General features: G+C 47.1%; 1 protein-coding gene across 4 annotated transcripts in view; it reads left to right on the forward strand.

Annotated features, from left to right (window-relative positions):
- Positions 1-561: 561 nt before the first annotated feature.
- Kalrn (kalirin RhoGEF kinase) overlaps positions 562-22,067 on the forward strand; it is a 431,561-nt gene continuing 410,055 nt past the window's right edge. For all 4 annotated transcript variants that reach the window (XM_052158466.1, XM_052158467.1, XM_052158468.1 and 1 more), the window contains exon 1: positions 562-1,012. In XM_052158466.1, coding sequence (XP_052014426.1) covers positions 940-1,012 — 73 coding nt within the window. In that variant the 5' untranslated portion in view covers positions 562-939. The remainder of the gene's footprint in view (positions 1,013-22,067) is intronic.

The following is a 22,067-nucleotide window of genomic DNA, read 5'->3' on the forward strand; positions in this document are numbered from 1 at the left end:
TGAGGGGACTTGCTGCAGGAGGGGTGCGGGCAGGTTGGGGTTCCCAGCTCGCACCTGGGAGCAGGGTGGGGCGGGGAGGTAGCAGGACCCGGAGCGTGGCGGGCGGACCGTGCAGCGGCCGCAGAGTCCCCAGCGAGCCCGGAGAGCACCCGGCGGCCCCGCCCTCCGCCCCCCACCGCCTCCTTGGCCGGGCTTTTCCTGCGGGGCTCAGGAAGCCGGCCTAGCGCGGGCGCGAACAATAGCTCGGCCTGGGCTCCGGGAGGGCTGACGCGGGCCTCGGGGAAGGGCGCGTCGCGCCTCGGGGCGCCCGCGGCGAGGCCCCGGGCCCGCGGGAGGGAGTACCCCTGGCGCTCGGAGCTGCCCGGGTCATTGTTGGCCAGGACCAAGGGAGCGGGAGTCCGGGAGGAGCCACGGGAGCCGCGGCTGCCGGAGCCAGAGGGGGAGCCCGAGAGCTCGCGAGCCAGCCGGGGAGCCGGGAGGGAGGCAGCGAGCAGAGCGAGCAGAGCGAGGGAGGGAGGAGGTAGGGAGCCAGGGAGGGTGGGAGGGAGGAGGAAAAATAAAGAGGAGAGAGCCGAGCGGGGCTGAACAATAGAGACGGGCGGACGGGCGACGAAAGGCAGCTGCCGCTGCCGGGCTCCGCGGGCGCGCAGGCAGCCGGGACCCCGGGCCGGCCCGGGCTAGACAGCAGGCGGCCAGCGCCCCGGGGAAGGGGACCATGGGGGAACCGGCGGCAGGCGCCCCCAACCCGCCGCGCGCCGCCGCCTGAGGACGCTCGGCGCCCCCCGCCGCAGCCCCCCGCCCCGCGCCCGCGCCCCGGAGCCCCGCGGCTGCCGGCTCCGTGGCCACGGCCGCCGCGCCCTCCGCCCACCGGGCGCCTCGCCGCCCTCGGCCCCCAGGCTTCGCCGGCGCCCGGCTGCCCGCGGACGCCCTCCCCCAGTCATGAACCCCTCGGAGGGGGCATCGGAGGAAGGGGGAGCCGCCGACTCGGACGTGGACGCCTTTTTCCGGACAGGTAAGGTCGGGCAGGGTTCCGGGGATGGCGGGTAAGGGCGACCGCCTCGGACGCGGTGTCTTCGGACAAGTTTGGGGACCGCAGGCGGGCTGCCGCCGGGGCGTGCGAGTCGGAGGCTGGCCCCCGCGATCGTCGGGGCTGGAGTTGTGGAGGTTCACGTTGTTCTGGCGGTGCTGGCTGCGTTTTGGGGGAGGGTGTGGGGGCTGGGCGCCCCTCGGAGCTCACCCTAGTTGCGGGAGTCTGTGTCAGGGAGGCGGGAGGCGGTCCCCTTGGGCCGCCTTCTCTGGGAGATGTTGGATCACTTTGCAGCGCGCCGCTTCAGCTACTGGTGTCCCGGCCCCTCCCTCGGCTCCCCACTTTCACAGTGCCTATCCGCGGGGCTCCCCGGTCACCAGAGGTCGGTACCGGTTCTTCCCTCCAGGGCTCGGGGGCCCTGATGTGCAAAGAGGGGCAGCAAGGGTCGCGAGGCGCTCAGGCTGCAGACTGACAGACATGAGACCAGCGATGAGAGAATGTGCAGGATGCGTGTGGGGACATCTGGGACTTTGGACCCGCTGGGAGGATCGGAGGCACCTTTGACCCGCTGCTTGGTCCTTTCTTCAGCTCGGGGAACCGATGAGTTTTTATCTAAGGATCGCTTATTGCTGGAAGTGTGAGTTAGCATCCCTCTCAATACACACCCACCAAATCTTTGCTTGCCTGCAGCGCGTGGAGCCTGGGATAGCTTACCAGCGCTTTGCTACTAGGCACCTCCCAGGCAGCCTGTCTGTAGCTGCTCCTGTTCACTGGCTCCACAGTCCCTTCTCCAGAATAGACACTGATCATCCTCATCTCCTACCACCTGTGGCCCCGTTTCAAACACCGCCAAGGAGTCCCCATCCTTCCTGTACCTGTAGCTTCCACCAGCTCCTGTTGTGCAGTTCCTCAGCTCCCCACACGTCTGCAACCATTTTGTCTGGAAATCTTTGTCCCAAGGACTCTGATAAGTTATGGGCGCCCCACGCATCTGCTCTTCCTTCGGGAAAGTTGGATCAGAGGACATGAACTGGTGGGGGTCAGGGGTCAGGTTAGCTCTGGAGGCTGCACACCCATCTGTTTCCTAACCCTGTTGCTTTACCCTGGAGGACCACTCTAGGGAAAGGAGTCAGGCTCTTTGTGGGGGAACTTGTGGCTTTGAAAGTCAAGACTTAATTGGCCCATATGGTCATCTCTAATTGGTCTGGGGAGGAAAGAGCTGGAGGACCGAACTCGATGCCAGGGTCTGGGAAAGGGGAAGAGGCTCCTGTCATCCGGTCCTGCTTTCAGGGGTCAGCTTGCCCTCCCCCTCCTCCATCCTTGGAGTCAGCATTTTCACTTTCCTCCCTCCTCTCCCGACCCCCTCTTTTCCTTCCTGCTCCTCTCTCCTGTCTTAGGCACCAAAACACGGATTCTAAAGAGGTTTATAAACCTTGGGTTTATAGCCCTGAATCTAGGGACAGAGGCTCTGGAATCTAAGTGACATCCAGAAACATTCGCCAGGAGCTCTTCCAGACCCCACTGCATCCATCCCAGCTATGCCAAGAAGCTGTATTTTCTAGCTCTGGGGGAAAACCACCATAGTATGAATTCATATTCTACCCTGAAGTATGAATTCATGTTCTTCATCCCCTCCCCTGCCCTGCCCTGCCCTGCCCTCCCCTCCCCTCTCCTGTTCTCTCTTCTCCTCACTTTTTCCTTTCCTCTTCCCATCTTCCTTACTTTTTTTTTGGACAGGCATTTATTTTGTAGCTTTTAATTCTAGAGACTTATGGATTTGGTATTTTACCCAGGACCTTTCAAATAGTTTACATTGTCTGGGCTGGTCTCAGATCACAGAGTAAGAAGTAGGCTGGGGTCAGTTTCCTTTGGGGTACTGCCCTTCCACAGGGCAGTCTTGCTGGCTTGCAGGCAGAATGTGGTGGCAGCTGTGGTAAGAGAGGTGGTGGTGGTGGTAAGAGAGGCTGGATCTCATGTTTAGAATCAGAGACAGTTTAAATCCTTTATATACAAACCTGCAAGTGATTGATGACCTGTGGCACACTGTAAGGGGCAAGTCTAGAATAGCCTTTCTGCCTCATGGCCTTCTGTGTTCTGGTGGCCTTCACTCCACTTGCTGTCTATTGCAGAAGCCCCTGTTGGGGATTCTTAAGTCAGGGCAGACTATGTTTCTCAACCTTCTCCTCTTTGATTTCATGTCTTCTGTGAAACATAGCTCTATACCTTGTTGGCTGGCTGAATTATAAATTTATTCAGTTGAACAACAAAAAAAACCCATCAGCCAGATTGTCCAGTTTCCCCCACCAGGATTACCTACCTCCTTCTTTGTGGTGGAAAAGTTTGCATGTACAAAGAGCAGACTGACTTTGTCAAAACTTTGGCATACTGTGTCTCTAATTAGGCATGTTTTAAATAATTTAGTCAGTTTACTTGTCTTGCCTACCTGCTTTATGATTATTTGGATTTTTTTTTTAAGTTCTTGTGACCAACTGATTAAATGTGATTCCCTGTATCTCATTTCTTTCCACTTACAAGGATATGGAACCAACTGTGATCCCCCACACTGTCCTACAGTCTAGTATAATATCTTATAGTATAGATCATATCTATAGCATAGTATCCCATAACAGTCCTGATTGTCTTCCTAAGAATTCTGTTTCAAGCCTGATGAACTATGTTACAAGGTTTTCCTTTTTTTCTTTTGTTACAGACTTTAAATTTTAATCGAATCTTAACCTCTTGCTGGTCATGATTGTAAGGCTGAAAAAGGAGATAGGTCAGGGCAGCACTGGGGCAAGAAATGATTGACCAACAAGGACTTCCTAACACCTACTGGGAATCTTCTGCTGTCCAGGGTGCTGTGGAACAGAGAAGAAATAGTCATAGTAGTTTCTGTCCTCAAGAACTTACAGATTGATAATTAACTGGTTGCTAAAGATTAGGATGCTTTGAGTTAAGAGCTGTCAGAACCAGTGAAGGCAGGTGGTGCCTAGAGAGAAGGTGGTGCCTAGGGTGGTCTTTGAAGTGGGCGGGGCAGGGAGATTGGGCAAAGATAAAAAGGATGGGACTTTGAGGAGACAGGGCTGACTGAGGGGAAAGGGTAGCTAAATAAGGGTGAGGGACAGGGTTGGCTAAGCATAATCGAACAAGTAAGAGAGTCCTGAAACCTTCTGAAGAGTGGTTTGAACATGATTCAAGGGAAAAGGGGAGTCATTGCTGGTGTTTGAGCAAAGACATCATAAAGAAAGTAGTGTTTGGAAAGATTAGTCCAGGGGAGATATTATTAATGAAGTAAAAAAAAAAAAAAACAATAAAGGTAAGATCAAGGGAGATGCTGAGATCATCCAAGAATGAGGTAGAGGCTGCAACCCTGTATTGATGGCAGAAAGGATGGGGAGTCAGGGATGACTCTGAGAGACACCATGAGAAGTAGAAATGTCGAGTTTTCCTAATGCTAGTGATGTGGTGAGAAGTAGCTGGCGGGACATGTGGACTAAGGCATGGATGGCTAGGAGTGGTCCTGATGATTTGGAAGCATGATGTATTTGAAGCTTCCAGAGGGAGGAAGTGGCAGAAGAAGGGCCAGGAGGTCTCATTTTGGGGATGGCAAAAGGGAGTCTGGATCCTGGAGACCACGGGAAGTCTGTGTGAGCTCTGATGGGGCAGACAGGCTGAGCGGGAGGAATAGAACAAACCAAACCCTGGGAGCTGATTCTGGGGGCACAGGATCAGAAGGGGCACTCAGGGTGGGCACTTGGGATGGCAAACAGGACATAGGCACATGTAGTTTATCAGCAAGAGACAGGGTGGAGCACTACTGCCAGGAAAGGAGCTTTGAGTTTTTGTCATAGGTAGTTTGGGGTGAGAGAGATAGAGAGAGAGCTCAAGCTAGCTATGGAGACAGAAGTGGCTGCGTGGGATCCCAGAGGCGAGACAGAAGAGGAGGCTCCATAACAGAACTCATAGCTTGGTGTCGGCGAGCAAAAGAGAAAGTTCTTCCTTAAAAATGCAAAGGCAAAGGAAGAAGAAGTTGCTGTGAGCTTTACATCCAACTCTCTGTTGAGCCTTGGTTCTGCGTCCAGACGTTTTCAGTGGGAAAGATACTGTTAACTGGGCTTTGGCCAAACTCAGCTCAGCTTTCTCTGTGTGTTTCCAGCTCCACAAACCACCGCATCCTCTTCACTGTCTCCATTCTCTAAATGGCATCTTTTCTTTCCCAGTCACGATGTTTAAAACCTTGGCAATTATTCGAGGGAATCTCCCTCCTCTATCAAACCTTGCTGCACAATTCTGCATAGTGAGCCTGTTGCTCATCCTCGGGGTGACTGACTGCCTGAGGCCAGGCCCCTTGGATTCCTGGTTTTTATTTTATTTTATTTTATTTTATTTTATTTTTTATTTTATTTTTACAGCTCCCTTCTCATCCCTTAAAGTCTGCCTCACCTCTGCCCTGTACCTGGGGCTGATAACACTCGCTAACACACCTTTCCACTTGTTCACGATTTGTGTTCTGTCTTTTTTGGAAAGCGTTTACAGTTTATGACTATCTCTGTAAAACCACAGTGTGTATATTCTCACTGAGTCAGGGGCATTGTATTATTGTTTAGCCTTTTCCAATGTATAGGACCTATTTCCCCATTAAAATTATTTATTTTTTGGAGTTAAGCACAACGTCGTTAAAATACCTTACACTTCATCAAAAATTCTACCTCCTTTAGAGATATAAGAGACATGGCCAAATGTAAGGAGTTGTTGAATCGAGGGTATGGTATGTCTTACTGTGTCAATCCTAGAACCTAGGTAATAACTCCATCCTGCTTGTTTAGGAAGACAAGTCATTGTCAGTCCAGATCATGGAAAAGGAAGACTTTGAAATAACCGCATACTTTGTGAGCAATTCTTTGAGTAAATATCAGTAGGTACCCAAGAAGAGAGAAATTCTCTTGCCTCTTTTTGCAGAAAAGGAAAACATCTCTGTCTCCCTTAGGGTTTCACTGATGTGAACAGACACCATGACCGAGGCAACTCTTATAAAGGACAACATTTCACTGGGCCTGGCTTAAAGGTTCAGAGGTTCAGTCCATTATCATCAAGGCGGGAACATGGCAGCATCCAGGCAGGCATGGTGCAGGAGGAGCTGAGAGTTCTACATCTTGTTCCAAAGGCAAACAGGAGAAGACTGTCTTCAGACAGCTAGGAGGAGGGTCTTAAAGCTCACCCCACAGTGACACCCTTCCTTCAACAAGGCCACACTTCCTAATAGTGCCACTTGCTGGGCCAAGCATATTCAAACTACCTCAATCTCCTTTGACATTATTCTTGACAAGTCACAAGGTAAACATTATGCCCAGTGTCTTAGTTAGGGATTCTGTTGAGGTGATAAAACACCATGAGCAAAAGCAGTTTGGGAAAGAAAGGGCTTATTTCAGCTGTAGTCCCCGTCACAGTCCATCACTGAGGGAATGCCAGGATAAGAACTTAAGCAGGGCAGGAACTTAGAGGCAGAGCTCATGCTGAGGCCACGGAAGAGCGGAAGAGCGCTTACTGATGCGCTCCCCCTGGCTCGCTCGCCTCCTTTGCTTGTACACCCCAGGGGCCACCTTCTCAGAGGTGGCACTGCCCACAGTGGGCTGGGGTCTCTCACACCAGTTGTCAGTCAAGAAAAATCTCTATGGGCAGTGGTGGCGCACGCCTTTAATCCTAGCACTTGGGAGCCAGAGGCAGGTAGATTTCTGAGTTCGAGGCCAGCCTGGTCTACAGAGTGAGTTCCAGGACAGCCAGGGCTACGTAGAGAAACCCTGTCTCAAAAAAAAAAAAAAAAACAAAAAAAACAAAAAACAAAACAAAAACAAAAACAAAAACAAAAGAAAAAAAAAAAAAGAAAAATCTCAACAGCCTTGCCTACAGTCCAGTCTTTCGGAATCATTCTTCTCAATTCAGATTTTTTCTTTCCAACTGACCTGACCTTGTATCAGATTGACCTAAGAGTACCCAGAATGCTCAGCTTAATGCTTATTGTATTTTTAAAATTCTCTTCTGTCTCCTTCAGTCATCAGTTGGACATTTAGTCATTTGCTTGCTCAGGAACGTCTGGAAGAGTATTGAGAGGACTTAGTGTTTCTGGAGAGAGAGAGAGAATGTTGTATTGTAGGTAGGTGATTTCTGTGCTAATCTATTTCAGAATATATGCTAGCATTTGGAAGGTTGTGGAGGCTGGACTTTGTCCTTGTATCATGGGCTGCTAGTGCAACAGTTATTGACAGTTCTGTCCAACTATATTTGACTGTCCTTCAAAGAAAGCAAGGAGGTATTAGGATGAACTAGAGCCACAGAAAGAAGTGAGGTCACAAGTACGAAAACTCTCACTGCCTGTAAACCTCAGACTCAGAGCGAATGAGCCAGGGTTCTACTTCCTAGAGTTCTCCTGGTTGCACTTGGCCTTGCTCTCTGGAGGTAGACAGTCTAGGATAGCACAGTGGTTCTCAGCCAGGAGAAATACTGCCTTCACACTCCAGAGAGCATCTGGCAATGTCTGGAGACCCCTCCCCCCTTTTGTTTGGTTGTCATAACTCATCAAACAGTTTGCCATAGGCTTCTAGTTTGTAGTCAGATCTTACGTGCTGTGCTGCTCGATATCTTACAGTGCACGGGACAACAAAGAACCACCCAAATAAAGCCTGTCACCAGTAGTACTGATGGGGGACGATAACCCTAGATTAGCTGGGATGCTTTTACCTTGGATCAGATAAACGCAGCACTGACTGGGGGCTTGCTCTTGGGTAAATCACTTACTGTCACTCATCTTCAGGAACTTTGCAAAATACAACTAATAAAGCTTGTTTTACAGTTTGAGAAGCTTAAACAGAAAGAGAGTATAAAGTGTCTGGTGATGTCTGGGGACAGCGGCAGCTCAGGAGACCCTAGTAACTAGGGCCTAGTTGTTAGTGTCATCTTGTGTCTGCTCTTGTGCTTATGAAGTGTCACCTCTGGATGGCTGCTGGGCAGAGTTTCACATGCATGAGGAGGGTACCAGAACAGCATCTGAGGGGAGCAAGGAGCCTTGCCTGCCTGTGGGTTCAGAAGGCTGACGTTGGGCCTCTTTCCTTCGGTCACTTGTTTAACAAATACATATTGAGTGTCTACTGCAGTCACACTCTGTGGAAGTATATAAAACCATCAAAGGAAGGACTGTGGAGCAGGAGGGAAATGGAGATAAATATAAATATACTCCCTCTGGGAGCACTTGGACTTAATGAGCTGAAAGGGGAGAAAACGTCTGTGCAGGAAGGTCATGCGTGAGAGCAGGAAGGCGATTCTCCTGTTTGCTCCCTGCTTACTGAATGACTTGTCCATGTGACTTTGACATCTACATAGGATGAGGATAATAATCTCTTCAACCGCTGTTCCCTTATAGGGTTGTTGAGTGATTCAAATAAGATACAGTGAAAGGGGCTTTCTACATTGTGCAATGGATACCCAAATATCTGCAGATAGTTACTCCAAATGGAGCATTCTGTTTCTCTAAGTGCCTCTTTGACAAGCAGTACCTTATTTAATCTGACCTCCACAGGACCTTTCGGTCTGTGAGGAGAGGTGATCCTAATCTTTCTTTCCCAAGGGGACTGGGTGGGCCATCCGATTACAACAGGTCAGGACACTTCTATTTTTAACGGTTACACAAAGCAGTACATATGCTAGCCCCCTGCAGCCCCTTCCCATGTCCTAGTCTCATGGCCCCCACACCACTGGGAGATGCTGGTGAGAATAGGCTGGCTTGTTTCTGCTGAGCCTCAGGTGGGTGCAGAGAAGCGAACTTTTCCAGTTCCTTTTCTGTGTATCATTGAGACTCTTCCTACTACTCCTTTGTGTGGATGACTGGCAGGAAAATAAGTAGGAAATGACTGACAGCCATAGAGTTGTTGGATCAATAGAGCTGCTTGAAATCGTGTCTGCTGAGGAGCGAGGGAACAGAAAGAATCTGTGGGGAGGACAGAGGCTTTCATTCAGGAAAGCGGAGAAGAGATTTGGAGAATTAGTGTTGTCTCCTCCCTTTCCACCCCCATAGTGTTTTTAGAAGTGAGTCAGGTACTTGCTAGAGAACATAGATGCCAGGAACAAGCTAAGGAGTGCACAGTGATGGGTGATCTGTATCCTCACAGGTGTGGTTCTGTCTTCAGCTGGTGTGGAGGATATGGAGGGCAAGCTAGAGACTGTTGCCTTCCCAGGCTGACGACTAAGGAAGGAGACAATGCTCAGTTGGCAACAGCAATAATCCAATGTACATGACCCAGAGGATGCAGGTAGAGGATGAATGGGACATGAGGCTTAGAGGCAGGTGGGGGCCGCACTGGTTGATAGCTTTGGTAAGCATTTACTGAACTCCTGGAGCATGATGTTTTGAATGGAAGGTCGATGAGTTGGATCTTTCTGCAGTTGGTATAGGGAGTTTGTGAATTTCTCTGAACATTCCTGGTAAGGAATATGAACTTGAGAGCCCTGTAGAGTTTCTCTTAGAATGGAAGAAGAGACTTCTGCATAGATAGACCACTGCACTATCTTAGGAGGGTCTGGACTTGAAACACCATGGGAAACAAGGAATGGAGGTGAATCTGTGGAGGTTGAGCCAATGTGTCAGGACCTGACACATTGAAGGTAGAGGTGTCAAGGAGGTTAGAACTAAAGCTCTAGTGTGGGGGTTGGAGACGAGAGGCACCCCTGGTAAAAATCAGGTTGAAGCAGAGAAGCAGCTGTGGGACCAGGAGGAGGAGGATTTGGAGAAACCTCTTTGGGATGTGTAGCATTTCAGGTGGTAGTGAATAGCTAAGGGGTGCATTGATTCAGTATGTGATTAGGGAAGGGAGTCTGGAGCCTTGGAGGGAGGCCAGCATCGGAAATACAGATTTGGGAGATACCTGAAAGAAGTTGTGGCTGGAGCTATCAGCATGGATGGGATAATAAATGAAAAGCTTCCACAGTCCTTAGGGCGGAAGGCCAAGGGCAGAACTGCAGGTTGAAGCGAAGGGCTGGAAGAGAACTAGTTGAGGTGGTGTTTGGAGGAAAGCAGGTGATCGGTAGAGACTGATGTTGCCGGGAGGCTGAAGGATGTGGAGAGGAGCAAACACCAGCAACTGGCTCCTCAGCCAGAGAGATCCTTGGTAACTGTGAGGTTAGTGTCAGCCCTGGGTGGGGGCGGGGCGTGGAGTTGGAATTGCAAAGGGAACAGGGAGTGAGTGGATATGGAGGAAGCAGTGGGTGTGCATAGAGATGACTCTTTGCAAAGGTTTGGCTGGGAAGGGAAGATTAAAAATAGTGAAGTAGCTGGGTGGGGAGCAGGGTTGAGGGAAGGCTTTTTATAGGTGTGGAAGACATGGGAATACCTGGGGTGAGGAGGAAGAGGGAGAAGGCACGCAGGAGGCAGACAGTGAGTGTTTAGGAAGGAGAAGATCAAGATCGATTGCTGGAGGAAGGTCCTGGCTGAGCCTGGATGTCTGTTCTGTGCCGTGTGAGCTCCATCTTAGGGCCTCAGGTGTTCTGGGCAAGCACTCTCTCCCGAGTCAGCCTGAAGGGGTGGATCTCAAGGTCAGCCAAAGGGTCTGCTTGGTCCATAGGAAGATGCTTCTTGCTTAGGGACCAGTAAATCACTGGCCAGCCAGGACCCGAGCATACAAGCTGCCAGATTCTGCTCCTGCAGAAAGAATCTCTCTTGTCAGGGGTCAGGGATGTGAGATCTTTGAAGTGTGTGGTCCCGATGAAGTGACCCTCTGAGGCCTTTGGGTACAGAAGCTGGGAAGCAAGGCCCCGGAGAGCCACAGTTAGCTTTCCTGAAGTGGATGTGCTCTAGGGTAGTGGGCTCTGGAGAATCACTTTCTATGGAGAACCAGGAAGGCGAGTGCTAGAGTGGGGTGGGCTGAGGAGGGTACAGTGGGGTCTGGCTCAGGCTGGGTCTCTGGGCAGCCTCTTGTAGAGGGGTTGAGCCCTGACCACCAGGAGATGGCACCAATCACAGATGGTGCAGAGAGATCACAGCCGTACTCTACACACAAGGAAGAAGATGTCACATCCCAGTTGTTGTCCCTATGGTGAACCCTCTAAGTCTGTCATTAAGGAAAACACTCCATTTCATCAAAGGATCCTCAATGGTACTACATAGCCTATCAAAGTCGAAATCTGGGTGCTGTTACTAACCAGAGGGAGACCAGGTTTCTCTCTCTGGGAGCAGAAGGAGATGGGGTTTCCTGAGGTGTGGGCCAGGCCCAGAAACAGCATCTCCCTGCTGAACAGGAACCTGGTAACTATGAGACTGTGTGAATTGTAACTTCTGAATTCTGGTTTCTTTATCCATAAGATGAGTATATTAAAAGTCCTTTCCTCTCAAGACTGCTTGGTGTTTGTGGATATATAGAGAATTTGACAGTTATATTCATATTATAAATAGTCATATAGCTAATGTTGCTAGCAGTATAATATAGTTATATGTATGACTAGCATGACTATATGTTTTATATATATATATATATATATATATATATATATATATATATATATATATGACATTATTGTATTATTGTATTGCTGGTTCAATGACTCCTTTTATATTCTAAATTATGAAAATGTGACATTAGTAGGCCCCTCCCTCTCTCCCTCTCTCCTTTCCTCTTTCTCTCCTTCTCTCCCTACCTTTTTCCTTCCATTCACCCCCTCTTTCTTCTTTCCTTCCTTGACTGTGCAGAGAGTTAGGTAGGGATGTGATTTTTAAGCTTGGAGTTGCATTTATTTCAGGCACAACAGGCAGGGATACGGGTTGTGGTTAAAATCTCACCGTCTGCACTCTTACCCCACAGTCCAGGGACAATGAGCATCATGGGGTGGGGGCAGCAGGCACCGTCGAGCTGGCAGCTGGACAGTGAGCCTAGAAGGGGTCCTGGAGGCTGACAGATGGTTAATTGGATGTGACAAAGGGGGCTGAGAAGGAGGGGCCTAGAGTTCCAGCGGGATTTCCATCCCTGTCTACTCACTGTTCGGGAAGGGAGGGTGTGGGCAAGGAGGAGCTGATCATCAACAGTTGGACAAGGAGCTTGGCCAGACTCCCTGTTGGGATGGTGGCTATTGAAGATGTTCCCTTGGAGTAATGCCACAGCTTTCCCGGCTCCTTCTCAATATCCCAGGACACTGGCACCACACATGCTCAGACACTGGAGGTGATGCTTCACCAAGTATTGGACCAGAGTGGTTTTCTAGGATGATGGTGCCTCATGTGGTGACAGTGCAGAGGATTAGCAGCCTTACCAGGATGTATGTGGAGAGGGGTCACGGGGTCACCCCTGTTCAGTGGTAAAAAAATGACCACAGACAACCATTCGGGGAATCTGGTGGGTTAAACAGAGAGACAAATTGTACCTAAAGGACATCTTTGGACATTTGATAGTATTATATTTTATTACAGGTGTGTGAAACTTTAGATTTATATGTGTGATTTTATGCATATATATTAAACTTTAGTAAAATATTTTAATGGGTTATCAGGTCTAGTGAGGTTGTGGTTTTTTTTTTTTTTTTTTTTTTTTTTTTTTTTTAGTTTCTTGTTTTTGTTTTGTTTTGTAGAAAACCTTTCAGTGTTTGAAAAAAGATACAGGAGGAGACAGCGGTAGAGGTTGAACATCTTAAGAGATATAATGTCTGTGGGAAGAGTATCTGGATGGCTTCCATCACAGCCAAAAAAAAAAAAAAAAAAAAAAAAAAAGGATGAGATTCCTGGGTTGGGCTAAGAGGCTAGTTCTGGAAGGGATGCTGACTGCTTCTGTGGCTATGTGGGAGTCTAGGTGGTCTCTTAGTCAGAGGCTAGAGCTGTTATTAAGCTGACCTGAGTTGTCTTTGTGGATGAGCACAAGACCAAGCTCCGAGAGCTACTGGGAGCTCAGGGAGAGAGGAGCCAGACTGCACCTGTTCCCCGGAGAATGAATGGCAATTACATAAACAGATGATCTCTGCAGTGATGTCAGAGTGGACCAGCGTGCCAGCGTTCTGCATGCCGGTCCATCCTGTGGGTTCTAGGTTGGAAATAAAAATAGGATTCCTATGTCTCTGGCTGGTGTCTTGGACACTGAGTCTGGATGGGGAATAAGGTATATATCCTTCTTTGTACACCAGTACAGTCACAAATCTTTACAGAAACCAATGACCTCAGGACCACCTGGAGGCCTTGGCCTGGACACTGTTCAATGTCTGTATGTAGCAGCTATACTGTATATATGAATATACATTTTGCTTTGAACTTTTCTATATTTTCAGCACCCAGCTGAGTGCCTCACAGATAATAGTTGCTTAACTATTATTTGTTGGTCTGATTTTTCTTTTCTTACAAAAGCTAATTATTGGTGTGTATGCCATTTGGGAGTTACTCAATGCTGTGTGAAGGAAATAAAAATAATTTTTGTGGACAGGCAATTCTACCTTAAACAAAGAGACTTGTAAAATCAACACTGTGGAATGTAGCTATTTGTTGAGTCTGAATTAGTCAGAGGGGATCCGTTGGAACACTTGATTATAAATATCCACATATTTCATAAGCACTGGAAAAATAGATGAGATGCATTCTGGGTGGGTATTTTTTTGTTATTGTTGGTTGGTTGGTTGGTTGGTTTTTGGAATACCCCAGTAGGAAAGTGCAAATGTGTGACTGGATCTTCTAGTCAGTACTGAGTACAGTACAGACTGGCATGCTGGATGCTGAGAGAAGAGCTAAACATGACAGTTCATGGCTATTTTCCTTGAAGACTTTTTGGTCTTGGGTTGGGATAAAAAGAAAGTGTCCAGAGATCAACCAGAAAGGGAATTGTACACATGCTTTGATCCATATGATATATTTTTATTGCCACTAAGTTAAACATATTTAAATAGGAAGACAAAGAAAGATCAGTTTTAAGGTATTCTTTTACAGAACACTTAGCTTTTCGTATCTCAGGGCTGCTTGCAGTATCACCATTATTATAATGCTGTCTAGTGTAGTAGATTGAGAACATAAGTGTGCAGGATACAAAAGCTACTGTAATCCCAACTGCCTAGAGAATCCTTGTCTGATAACTTGACACATTACCTTCTGTTCCTTATGCCCATTACTTGTTTTTGGTTATTGACTTAAGATGAGAGACAAATGTTGAAGTGTTGGTTAGACTCTTTGTGCCCTGAGTCATTCTTCCACTTAATTTATATGTAAAATGCACCAGTATACATATATCTCATTTTACGGAGTAAGAGAGACATAGGCCAAATAACCGTCGTATGAAGACAAGAAAACAGAAGATTCCTCAGTTGTGTGGAAGGGCAAAGACATTGATATTTTGTATAATAATATTTATACAGAACAGTCGTACTGAAGATATTATTTCATCCCCCATAATATTTTGATGAATTTAACAGATAGATGTGCCTACTGCATATATAAATGTGTTTACATAAATGTGTAGCTCTCTTTTATGTGACAAAAAAAGAATCATGCTATGTGTGCTATTTTGCAAGTTGTTTTTAATCACTTTATAGTCACCTGGAGCTTTTCCTTGTCAGCTCGCCCATCTCTGTTTCCTTTGTGTTAAGAGCTATGTTACATTTTGTTGTGTGCTACATTTTATTTACCTTGCTGCTAAGGGTAGACATTTATAACCAAGATTTTCCATGGACTGGACTAGGTTTTTTTTTTCTTTCTTTCTAGGACGCTATTTAGTTCAAATCATACAAGAAAGGCCACTCATTTTTTCTTCTCCCTCCTTCCCCCCTCTCTCTGATCCTTTTCAAAGGTGACTAGGACAACTGTGGGTTCTAGATATTTCTTTTTTTCTGCTTTTATCCTCAGGAGATTGGGGAACAGCCTGTCCTTGCTGACTAAAGATAACTTCCTGTGGAATGTCTAAGGATGCTTTTGTTAGTGACATTTAGACTGGCGTTGGAACCTCCTTTTCGCCTCTTTTACTGTGTACATTAAGTGAATTAAGAGCTGGATTCTGGGTCCCTCGAAGCCACATTGAGTTTTGTGAGCTTCAGTGCATGATAACTCTGATCCTGTGGAGTGTACACGCAAATGCAGTTGTCTGCCCTTGGTTAAGATCATCCAAGGATGTGACCCAGAAGGCCTTGGGTTCCACTCCTCCCCACCACTCAATAGCTCCGTGAATTGGCCAAGCCAGGTCATATTCCTGTTTTTACAGATGGAACCTCTCTTTCCTCATTTGAAGAAAAAGGTCAACGTGCTTCCCTGACATACCTCACGGGAATAGTGTGAGATAAACTAAAGGGAAGAAGGAAAGAGCTTTGTAAAAACAAAATCGCTGACTCTGTGAGAAGGGAGTTTTGTCAGTTCTTCTCTGGGGTCTCCTCTGGTTTTGAGTGCGGTTGAAAGCTGAGCTAGGGGACTTGGGTAGGAGCGACAGCTTGTTCTAACTCAAGGACTGCATTTTTTCATGTCTGGGAGGAAATTGGCAGCGGTGGAGTTGGAGCGAATCGTTTCGTGATATGTTCTGTTTGCTTTTGCAAGAAATGCTCACAGGAGAGAGTAGTCTGTGGAGAGGCTAGAGGTTTCTTTCTGCTGGGCAGCAGTGTGACTTAGTTGCACACTTAACTTCGGATTACCCAGATATGCAAAGGAAATGTAGCTCCTAATACTTACAAAAGCGGAGTTAATTCATATGTCCGGACCCAGTTTTTGTTGGTTTTATAGTGGTACTTTATAGTCGTCTTCTTGATTGGTCTGGTTTGGATTAATGCTTTGTCAAGATTTACCTGATCAGTTGCCTAGATCCCCACCTCCTACATATTTATTACTTCTCTTTAGAACAGGTCTGGTATGCGGACTTGGGTTGGTAGTGGTGGGGGCAGGGAAAGCGTGAGGTGGCAGCACAGTATGCTTGCTGCCTTCCTGCTCTGTGTGAAGCTGACCCAGTCTGATCTCTGGCGTGCGCCTTGGCAATGGTGTAGCCACGGTCTGCTGTTTGAGCAATGAGGTGATAGATGGCACTAAAACTGAAATCCTCACAGTTTGCCTATGCAGTCAAAGTCTTGGTACATCACAGCCACTTAGACCAGACCCTAGACCAGCCTTTCTCTGGTCTCTGATTCCCAGAGTATGACCATGAAGAAACTAAGAAACAGATTTGTGGGTGTCTAGGTTGTTTAGTACCAATTGTGAGGAGACGAGAAGAAAATAGAAACTCTGCTCTAGGGCTTGAAATGGGTTGTTTTTTGTTTTTGTTTTATTTTAATTTTAATTTTTTTTTTGGAGAGGGGTAGGGATTGTCGATCCTTGAGTTGTTAGATACTGTTTGACCTATTGGACTATTTCTAAAACTACGTTCCCTTAAACTTGGCTAGACTTGAGATGGGATTTTAAGTAACACATGGCTGAGGCCCTACAGTGTGTTCTAGATTGAATTGCCCCACATTCTCCTAATGCTGAAGGAGGGCTTCCTTGCTTTCCTCATGGCAGCAGCCCCTCCATGTTGATCTTATTACTTCCGGTCCAAAGCACCCTCACCAATGGTCCGCCCAGGCTGGCTCCTGGTGTGCTCACGGGGACTTAGGTATTCAAGCTGCACACTAAAAAAAAGTCCTAATCTCTTATCAACAGCTGAGCACTGACATTTTCTCTTTGCCTGCTGCTGCTATAACTATCCTGAACTTCCCCAAGGCAAATAAATGCTTCTGGTAGAGCATGGGGGAGGTTAAATATATGTAAGGATATGCAAAAGAGGAAAGTATATAACATTTTAAAAAGTATTACCCAAATTAAATATGACTTGGGAAAACAAGGGTTGAGAAATTCTGCTTCTAACTTTTTACTGGCTGCATTGCTGTAGAAGTTCTATTTACATGTATGTGCTTGTATATACATGTTTGTCCTTATGTTCATGTATACATGCAAGGGTATGCTGGCACTGACTCTTCCAGCAAGCATTTGGTGAGTGCTTGGTACATAGTCTGTGCTGATACAGGTGGCACACACGGTCTCTGCTGGGGGCTCTTGGTCTCGGGAAGGATGGAGTGGTGATGGACTCTACAATGAGCTAGCTGTTTTCTGAGAGGCTGAGTTTGGGTCTTATAAGTCTGACTAACATTAAGGTAGGAGCCTGTACTGGGTCTGGTTTTCTCTGTACCTTGCTTCCTAGGATTTGACTTCCAAGCCATTTCCAAAATAACCAGATCCAGTGAGTTCTTTTCTTTCAAATGATGTTAGTTCTTAGTAGAATGTGAAGTTCAAGGTAAGGCTGGACTTTTCTTCTTTGGAGGTGCTGTCTGCTCACTAGTGTTTTAAGCAAAAAGGGTGTTTCCTATTTTAACACAGAAAACTTTGTGTCTCATGTACTGCTCTCATCCACGTCTCTGGAGTTCAAACAGTGCATTATTGTTATTATTATTATTATTATTATCATCATCATCATTAATTAATATTATCATCATCATCATGAGGGCAACTCTGCCCCCCCCCCCCCTGTGAAGGATGCAGGAACTAGACTGGCAAACTCAGCCAGACCAGGCAAATCTAGATTGAGATTAAAGCTGCCATGCTGGCCATGGCAGGACATGCCTTTAATCCCAGCAAGGGGCAAGTTTAAATTAGTCTGGACCCTTAGAGGGAGACCCTGCCTCACAGGCATCAGAAAGTGTTGGTGTTTGATGGTTGGGTCCAAGTTAAGAGCTGTGGGCTGGGTGTCAGGAGACTGGTGTTGCTATTGATTGGTTTGGGAAAGTCCCTTTCTGTCTCTGAGGCCAGAATCAAACTTGGGAATCCAAGTGCCTGTCCCGTGCACAGTGTTAGTGTTCCCAGCAGAATAGAAAGCAGGCAGGGAACAGAGAAATCGGGGTGCAGGAGCTAGGTGGTGTGCCGTATCAGGATCTTTCTGCTATGTTTTCTGGAGACATTTTGCCCACCAGAAAGAAGCCTTTGTCTTTGTAAACTCAAGACTGCTTGGTCATCCCCAGGAGGCCCAAGCTCATGATATGACTTAGCATCCTTGCTCGGTGAATGGGGACACTCTGGGGAGAGTCATTTTGATGGTCGTATGCCATTTTGGCCCTGCTAGTGTTTTGAAAGCAGAGCCAAGTTTCTGGAACTTCTGGGCCCGTGCTGGAAAGCCTGCATTCGCTCAGCCTGTTTCTTTGGATGCCAAAGCTGCAATTAGGAATGTGTCAAGTGCTCTAGATAATGTCTTCATTAGGGACCGCCAGCTCTCCCAAGGTGTGAGGAGGATTGACTCACTGATCCTCTTGTAACTGTATCTGAGTCAGAGTGTGAGGGCAGTAAAGGCAACAAAGAAACCACCTTCCCTAAGGCTGTGTCAGCTCAGCTCAGCTCCATCCTCAAAGAGAATCAGGGGGAGCAAACTACCATCCTGGCTTGCTTCCCCTCACACAGAACGTCATCTCCTTACCCCACATTTCCTGCATCTTCTGAAAACTGACATTTTGGTAGAAGGCAAGGAGTTATATTTTTAAGTGTATTATATCATCCCATGTTTATCATAGGGCTAAATCTGTGTTTGACTGTGATACAGCAGGAGTGGAAAAGCCTGGTGGGACTTTTGTGGACTGGTCATAGAGTAGGATGGATGTGAATGACATTGGGAAGAGAGACCCATTGTCCAGGGTCAGATGGGAAGTGTCTAGGATGGAAAGGGGTTCCCTGCAGAGGGAAAAATATAGCAGAGCCAGAGAGTTATGTGAAAATGAGGGATAATTGGAAGATGCAGGGTAAAAGGTGTGGAGATATGGAGTGAGTTCTGGGTTTTTCTGTTTTCTGGATTCAAATTTTAAAATTATAAAATATTTTAAGTATTAAAATAATATGATAAAAATTGCAACTTAAGCCAGGCAGTATTGGCACATGTCTTTAACCCCATCACTTGGGAGGCAGAGGCAGGTGGATTTCTGAGTTTGAGGCCAGCCTGGTCTACAGAGTGAGTTCCAGGACAGCCAGGGCTATACAGAAAAACTCTGCCTTGAAAAAAACAAAACAAAACAAAAAAATGCAACTTAAGCCTATTTAGGAACTTTCTGAGATGTATTGTATAGGAAGAGGCAAAATAAGAGCGAAATCCAAGTGAGGAGCCTACTAAACTGGAGGTGATAAGACAGCCACTATAGTGGCAAGAGAGTCTGTAGGATTTCCTGTTAGCCAACATGAGCTTGAGCGAGAGAGGAAGAGGCAGGTAATTTCCAAGGGTTGCTTAGGTTGTGGTAAGTGGTGCTGGTACTTTTGTCAAACCTGGGGTCCACAGGAATCACATAGGATATGGGAGTGTTTCTTGGGCCTCTATAGCCTTTGGGATCGGACGGTGCTTCATTCTTCAAACTCTAAACATTTAGAATAGAAAACATAAAACTAGAACTCAGCAGAGCTGTCAGCATGATGGATGGTTGGACAGTTCTTTACTCTGACAGCCTTTTCCAGGAGAATGGCAAGTCTGTTTATGCATGTGTGAGCTGTATGTGTGCATGCGTGTGATGTTGTCCACGCTTCTGGTGCAAGTGCATCCGTTGCTTTTATTGTACTGGGCTCCTGACATAGTGTCGTTTCTCAGCATTGAAATTCCCATCACCTCCCAGAAGCACTCCCTTTAGGATCCATTTCTGCTTGGCCCAGTGTATGCAAACATTCCAGGGGGATTGATTGCTTGTGTCAAATTAATTTTTCCCTTCCCAGGGAGAGCGTCTGCCATGTGCAAACTGGGGAAAGCCCCAGGCTTTGTGCCAAATGCAAAGCTCAGACAGAGGTCAAGTCAGGCTTGGGTCTAGATAGCCCTCAGGGCCTGTACCTAGACACTTGTGCTAACCTTCCCAGTAAGCTTTGCAAATGATTCCAAGCAATAGGAAAACAAGGCCAAGCAGAGATGGCTGTATGTGATAGGAAAGGCTTGGACCTTTTTTAGCATCAGTTGCAATACTGCTTTCCCTTTTATGTCCATATTCCTATTGTTGCTTTATTTAAAAGTTACAGAAAAAGCCTTTGGAGGTAAACGGGAGCCATGCTTTCCAGCCTAACTGTTACAGACAACAGAACTCTGGGGTTAGTCTGCTCAGTCTCAAAGCTGATACTTACCTGTAAGCTTGCTGGGTTCTCAAAGTATACCCTGGCCTTTGTCAGCCCCTAGCTTAATTTTATCTAGTCAGCCAGCCTTACTATATTATGCCAAATCCAGAGGGCACTCTGGGGACCTCCTGACTATCTTTCCCACAGATGGATCCCTAGCCAACTGGTCTGTTTACAGTACATGTCTAGACTATGCTGTCCACTGCTGGGCTAAGTTACCTTGGCAGTTGGAGCTTTCTGAGAAGATATGATGTGATGAGGCTATTTCCCTGAGAGTAGCTATGTGCTATTTTCCCGGAGTCCTGATTAGCATTTATTAATCTTATACTCAAATGTATCTATTTTGATTATCACTAATCCCAGCCAAAATTTCTCTAGGAGTGAATCTATAATCTAGACCAGCACAATTCCTTAATTCACACTATTACAACAAATGCTTTATTTTTCGGTTAACTGTTAACTGATAGGACCTTAGGGAATCAAGGAAGAAACCTTGTGAGTTTCTCATTATAAATAGTATCACGCCAAACTTCCATGGTGTCTGGTGCAACAGTTATTGTGTTAAGGAGGGTAGATTCCATTTGCCAGAAACATTTACATAAATTGATAATAGAATGGGCTTCTAGCATTTCCTCGTGGGTTCTGTGATGCCGCATTTCTAGCATCAGGCTTGATGTGCAGTTTAACTCTCCTAGAATCGGACTGAAGTGTCCGGCTTTCAAGCCAGGGTAACTGGGCTGCTGGGGGTGCAGGTTCATCAGAGGTCTCCTAACTGCTAGTGATTATTTCTTCCTCCTATCTCCCAATGCCACAAAACATCTTTTGGCTCCAAAAGGAGGTCATCTAATTTCTTCTTTCTACCTTGGCCCACTTTTACAGTCCCCCAGTTCTCTCTACGTTCCGTCTGACATCCTTTCAGACCACCATAATTACTCCGCTTAGCACGGTTCTAGGTGTTGAATAAACATGTTTGCTATTTTCCTTGCCGACTTTGTTGTCGTTGTTGCTGTTCCTGTGAGGAAGATCGAGGCAGCTCCCCAGATGAGGCTCTCTCTGATAGACTCATAACCATGTGCTGCCTTAGGTTTCCTTGAGCCCCTGAGCTTCAGAGGTCACAGGACCTCACTACAGAGGTGGTACCCCCAGGTCCACCCCTGCATTTCTTCAGCACTCTCCGTAGGACGCTGTCCAGCTCTGTTGGGAATGGTTCTTCCTGGACCTTTCCTGTTCCCCTGCGGGTGGTTCCATGCTTGGATACACGCGAGATTCGTTCTGCCTGCACCCTCAGGACTGAGACTTTGTTCTCAGATGCTTTTCCTTTTCTGTTCTGTTGGATTTAATTTGATCTTTTCATATAAGAGCTTAAATGGTGAGAGTCTTGCAAATTCCTGGAGAGCCTTTTGTACAGGTTGAGAACAAGAGAGATGATTTTTCTCTGTGAGCACCGGTACTTTTAACCCTTTGTTTCCCACTGTCCCTCCCAGGGGTGTTTGGATCTTTCCCCATTATCTTGCCTTATGTCTCATGTGCCTGACATGGCTGGGGTGCACTTTCTAAAGTGGATCTCTTTTGAGGGGAGGAGGAAATCCCCCAAAATAAGATCAGTGAAACACCCACTCTTCTTTGGATGCCTATAAGAACATCTCCATCTTCCTGGGCAGACTGTCTTCAGTGTAGTGTAAGGAAGGGGGCCTGGCCCCTCGGATGGAGCTAAAAGTCTTCCATGGTGCTTGCAGGGTGAGCCAGGCCTTGTGGGATGGTGAGCAGGTCATTGCAGCTCCCTGGGCCTGGACTTCTCCACTTCAAAGTGAATGGGGTGATTGCTAAGGCTCCCTCGGTTGGAAGCCTCTGGAGTGTCCCTGGCAGTGTTTTTAAGCCTCCTTTGCTTATCTCAACCCCGAGAAAATGCCAGTCTTAGGAAGATTGCCTTAGGCCTGAAGACCTTGTTCTCAGACATGACAAGGAAAT

Source organism: Apodemus sylvaticus, chromosome 15 (assembly GCF_947179515.1).
Source record: "Apodemus sylvaticus chromosome 15, mApoSyl1.1, whole genome shotgun sequence".
Taxonomy (NCBI): Eukaryota; Metazoa; Chordata; class Mammalia; order Rodentia; family Muridae; genus Apodemus; species Apodemus sylvaticus.